The sequence below is a fragment of the Petaurus breviceps genome, unplaced genomic scaffold (genome assembly GCF_028583685.1).
Source record: "Petaurus breviceps papuanus isolate PSGF00001 unplaced genomic scaffold, PetGlider_PUasm1.0 419, whole genome shotgun sequence".
NCBI lineage: Eukaryota > Metazoa > Chordata > Mammalia > Diprotodontia > Petauridae > Petaurus > Petaurus breviceps.
In genome coordinates, this window is record NW_027186324.1 from 5,016,805 (window position 1) to 5,022,332 (window position 5,528).

Genomic DNA, 5,528 nt, shown 5'->3' on the forward strand with positions numbered 1-5,528 from the left:
TTTATTTATATTTTTGTTAAGTATTATATTATTAATTTTTATTTATACTTCATTAAGTGTTATATAATTTTTATTATTAATTTTTGCTAATTATTAATATTAACAGTTCCCTCTTCCTCCGTTATTTCTGCCCTTGCGGTCTCCTGGCTCTCATCCTGCCTGCCTGAATGCTTCTTCCTGGTCATTACACATCTCCTAGCCCTTCTACTTTCCTGACTCCCCCTTCATTCTGGCGCCTTCTTTCTGTGATTATTTCCCACGTGTCAGACTGAGCGCCCTGGGGCTTAGCACAGCAGGGGGCCCTTAGCGGACGCTCAACCACAGCCTATCCAGGGAATGGCGATCCGTACACCTTAACCGAACTCCAGGAGGCAAAACAAAACAAATTCACCCCAAATAAAAGGGAACGAACTGAACGCCATTATTTCGGCAGGGTTTGGGGAGAAACAAGTTGACTATGGCTACCTTGTAATTAATTTAAAAACAAAATTATAAAAAAAAAATGAAGTCTCCCAACGCCTCAGGACAGAGTGCTAGGCGCCAGATGCAGACCAGGCAAAGCCGCAAGGAGCTTACCCTTTGCTAGGCAACAGAGGCTAGTAAATCAGGCGGAAAGAAGCCCCGCCCATTTCTTAAGGGAGGGCGGAAGGAGACGGTCCTAGAGGTCTTCCTTCGCTACCAGGACCCAGCCTGGAGAGGGGGAGGGGCAGGAAGAGAAAGCGGAGGTGGGGGGGGGGGGGGGGGGGGGAGGGGAGGTACGGGGAATGGGGCAGCAGAGCGGGGCTTTATCGTCAGCACACCGGAAGCCCTCCCCGCCTTCATCATCCTCTCCTAGGCTTTCTCCGGTGCTTACCTGTGGCCAGGACCCGGCACCGGCGCCGACCGCACCGGCCTCCCTCCTTATGGACACAGTCCGACTCCGGGAAGACCCGCCACACCCGCACTTCTCGCGGCGCCGCGCGGGGCCTCAGCTCTCGCGAGAACTGAGCCCGCCGAGGATTGGCGCGAGGCTAAGATGGTACACAGCCAGTCGCGTGGGCTAGTGCGCTTGCGCGGCCGTGGCGCCGTCTCCTTTTCCGTTCAAGATGCCTCTGGAACCTGAGGCCTTGTCTCAGGATGAACTCCGAAAGAGACTGTACCAGACGTTCAAGAACCGGGGTGTCCTGGACACACTCAAGGTACCCGTGGGGCCTTTGTGATAAACCAGAGAGGTGGGCTGGCGGGACCCAGACACGGGTGGGCGCACACTGACCTGGTGGATAGGGGGGACTTTTAATATGCTTTATAGCTAGATATCTATATATATATATATATACACACACACACACATATTTATATATATATATATAAATATATATTTTTATATTTATAAATGTATCAATAATATTAATAATATATTAAATAAATATATTTTTATATTTATTATTCATACATTTATATAATATATATTATATATAAATAATATAGAATACATATTTATAAAATATATATTATATGTTGAATATAATTTTATATATTTATATATATTATATATGTATACTTTACTTTTTATATGCTTACTTTTTAGCCATTTTGGATTGTGTGGTCCATTCTGAAGTCTTGAATTAAGAATTGCTTACATTTAAGGGCAAGTTTCAGAGAGAAATAAGTAATCATGTTACACACAAAAAGCATTTTGATAATGCAACGTTTTGTAGAGCCGATATTCATTCCTAGAAGCTTAAAAAAGTCAGCTTCAGAATGTTGTGTAAAATATTAAAGTATAACAGGATTGTTTTTTTGTTGTTGTTGCTTTTTGGGAAATCCTTTTTGGTAGGTTGTGAAGGAATAATTTCAAGTTTTGGACAGAATGGTAAATAAAATGTTTCATTTTGGCAGCAACCTCTGCTTCTTGTTCATAAGTGGAAAGTAAGGAGAAAACGTCTCTTTCTGAAAACTTTCCTGTGGAAAGAAAACAAAAAAAATTAAAAAGTTAAATGGATACAATGTGGGAAATGTTTAAAAACTAGTTCTCCAAAACCAGAATTTATTCGCAGTTCTCTGTTTTGCATGCACATTTTTTTCATCTCTTTGTCTACACAGTGAGCAAAGCAGTATTTGAACCCCTCCTTTGTGGTTTGCTTATTTCCCAGGTGTAAATACTCACACTGAATATTTAACAACTGACTTTCTAGGTAGGAAGAGCCAGCACGCCCTGCTGCTTACCCTGGTGTTTGAAGCCACTTGGTCCAGGTGGTGATTAAATTCTGACACCCAGAAGAAAATAGGTACAAACTGATAGGATATACCCAGTTTTTTTCATCTTTGCAGCCAGCTCACTGTTATTTCTTTAAGGAGATGACAAACATAATCCCTTTGTAAGGTCTTTTGGCAGCCATCTAATTTCTTCTGGGTTAAAATCAGGGTGTAATGTAGAAAGAAAGATATCTGATTCTCATTGTAGGAGAAAAAGAACCTTTCTGGGTTGAAAGAAAGAAACTTAATCAGTTTAATATTCCAGATACTTTGATTAAACAAAAATAATATTTTAGTAAGATTGTTGATGTATTCCCCCTCCCTTTTTTTTTTTGAGGTAGACTCAACTTCGAAACCAGCTTATACATGAGTTGATGCATCCTGTTTTGAATGGAGAAGTGCAGCCACGGCCCATTGCTGTTGAAGGAAGCTCACTGTTAGTTGGGGCTTCTAATAGCCTTGTGGCCGATCACCTTCGGAGGTGTGGCTATGAATATTCACTCTCTGTTTTCTTTCCTGAGAGTGGCTTAGAAAAAGAAAAGGTAATCATCCTTTCTTAGCCTTTTGATTCAACTGGATAAAATGTTTCTTTCGCTTTCCTCTCATCTGTAAAACAGTAGTACCTTAGTACTTCTTAACCTTAAATCTGTGTGCCTTCTCAACCAGAATATCCTATCATATCTGACTGGAAACCAACAAAATAGAACTAATGTTAATGTAGAAAGATGCTCTTTCCTTTTTATAGGGAAGAAAGAATCTAGGTTGAAGGAAGGAAACTTAACTCATTTTAATACTTTGATTAAATAAAAATAATATTTTAGATTTTTCACCTATTCCTAGGAATTCCTGTTATTCCTAGACGGTATATCATAGACAACTTGGATCCTCTTTGAATAGTTTAAATGAATACTTTAAATACTTTGGTACACTCAATTAAAAGTATTCAGGGGACTTCAGGAGTCAGGGGTTGGGACAAGTTGTGGTTCACCTGGAAGCAGTGTGCCAGCTTTATCCCTGTGTCCAATTATCATGAGTATGATAATTTTTGTTGTTCAGTTTCAGTCACGTCTGGCTTTGTGACCTCATTAATTACTAGAGTGGTTTGCCATTTCCTTCTCCAGCTCATTTTACAAATAAGGAAACTGAGGCTTGCTCAGGGTCACACAGCTAGCAAGTGTCTGAAGCCAGAATTTGAATTCAGGTCTTTCTGATTCCAAGCTAGCTGCCGTAATCATAAACATTTTTTGAGTTACTATTTGAATGAATGATCTAATAATTTTGAAGCTGAAATATAGCCACCCATCTACCATTATAATAATACTTGGACAGTCTTTCTCATAGCAATACTATAAGGAAAACAGATTGTAAACCATGAAATACTATAGATATTAGAGTTATATTAATTTACTTATAACTTTAATTGAAATTTTTTTTTCATACAGAGCTACTGATATTATGTAAGAAATGCTAGATATTAGTTTATTTTCCTTTTTTAAAACGTGAATTCAATCCCTATTGATTAGGGAAATGCAAATAACACATCACACCTTTCAGATTGACTAATACAACAAAACAGGAAAATGATAAATGCTGGATGAGATATGGGAAAATTGGAACACTAATTCATTGTTGGTGGAGTTGTGAACTGATCCAACCATTTTGGAGAACAATTTGGAACTATGCCCAAAGGGCTATAAAAATGTGCAATACCCTTTGACCCAGCAATAGCACTTCTAGGGCTGTATCCCAGAGAGACCATAAAAATGGGAAAAGGATTCACATGGATAAAAATATTTATGGCAGCTCTTTTTGTGGTGGCCAAGAACTGGACATTGAGGGATGCCTATCAATTGGGAAATGACTGAACAAGTTGTGGTTTATGAATGTAATGAAATACTATTGTGCTATAAAAAATGATGAGCAGGTTGACTTTGGAAAAACCTGGAAAGACTTGTATGAACTGATGCTGAGTGAAGTGAGCAGAACCAGGAGAATATTGTGCACATTGCAGCCACATTATGCAATGACTGACTTTGATAGACTTAGCTTTTCTCAGGAATGTAAGGACCTAAAACAACTTCAGAGGACTCATGATGGAAATGCCATCCATATCCACAGAAAGAAACAGGGAGTCTGAATGCAGATTGAAGGATGCTGTTAGCTCTCTTTTTTTGTTTTTTTCTTCTTTCTAATTCTTCTATACAACATGAGTAATGTGAAAATATATTTTTTTAAAAAGTAGAATCATATTCTCTCTTTTTTAAACTAGTAACTAGACAGCACAGTGGATGAGTATCCAGCCTAGAAACACTCTAGCACTTAATAGCAATGTGATCTGAAGCAGGTCGTATCCTCAGTTTGCTTCAATTTTTCCATCTGTAAACTGGAGAATTAATACCACCTGCCTCCCAGACTTGTGAGAATCAAATGAGATAATTTTTGTAAAAAGTGTTTAGCAGAGTGCTTGGCACAACATTATATAAATGTTAACTTTTATTAAATTAGTATTAATTTGTTCTGATCCTATGCTTCCATTCATTTAATAATTCTTTGAATTTTGTGCTATAAAAGCTATATAAGTATGGTAAATTTGTGGGTTCAACATTTGTCATTGTGCCTAAAAATCAAATTTATTAGTATAGTTATACTTGTGCTATTAATTTGAATGTCGCTATGTTTTCTGAATTTTTTTTAATTTAGCATACCTAGCATGGCAATTTTATACCACTAATATTTAAAATTTTTCTTTTTAAAAGGTTTTTACTATGCAAGATCTACTCCAACTGATTAAAATCAGCCCCAAATCCAGTTTCTACAAATCATTGGTAGGATTATTTTAGATTCTATAAATCTGCTTTGGTTTACTAACCATAGTTGAAAGAAAGTAATTCTTCTTTTTTTTTTTTTTAGACTTCAAAGATTCAAAAAGAGAACCAAAAAGGTATGAGATTCCTATATGATGGTAGAAACACATAAATTACTGTTTTTTTTCTTTTATGGGAAAAAAATTAATTTGTATTATTTAGTTCTAATTGAATAATTGGATTTTCTTTTTTCAAATACAATTCCAGCATATTTTGACAGTTTTTCATTCCCTTTTCCTGAAAAAAGTGGTTACTCTTAAAATTTTTTTTCCTTTATCATAATATGAACATGCAAAGGATCTTTGATGTCCTCAGTGTGGGAACACCTCTTACCCCTGCAGGTTATCATCTGTTCATGAATTAGTATATAAGTCCTAGGGAGTTTCCTAAGACCTAGAGGTTAAGTAATTAATTATTCCCATGTCGCAT

The 5,528-nt window shown here is 37.2% G+C and overlaps 2 protein-coding genes across 8 annotated transcripts in view; one reads left to right on the top strand and one right to left on the bottom strand.

Moving 5' to 3' along the window:
* The window catches only part of TRAPPC2 (trafficking protein particle complex subunit 2), a 19,975-nt gene extending 18,976 nt beyond the window's left edge, over nt 1-999 (bottom strand). For 2 of the 3 annotated variants that reach the window (XM_069100623.1, XM_069100622.1), the window contains exon 1: nt 854-999. The gene's annotated coding sequence lies outside the window, so the exon portion shown is untranslated. The remainder of the gene's footprint in view (nt 1-853) is intronic. The other variant, XM_069100621.1, reaches the window with a different exon arrangement.
* OFD1 (OFD1 centriole and centriolar satellite protein) overlaps nt 1-5,528 on the top strand; it is a 344,344-nt gene that overhangs the window by 290,498 nt on the left and 48,318 nt on the right. For 2 of the 5 annotated variants that reach the window (XM_069100607.1, XM_069100610.1), the window contains exons 1-4: nt 1,050-1,178; nt 2,577-2,777; nt 4,992-5,060; nt 5,146-5,176. In XM_069100607.1, coding sequence (XP_068956708.1) covers nt 1,086-1,178; nt 2,577-2,777; nt 4,992-5,060; nt 5,146-5,176 — 394 coding nt within the window. In that variant the 5' untranslated portion in view covers nt 1,050-1,085. Of the gene's footprint in view, nt 1-1,043; nt 1,179-2,572; nt 2,778-4,991; nt 5,061-5,145; nt 5,177-5,528 lie in introns of those variants that run through there. The other 3 variants (XM_069100608.1, XM_069100609.1, XM_069100611.1) reach the window with 3 other exon arrangements.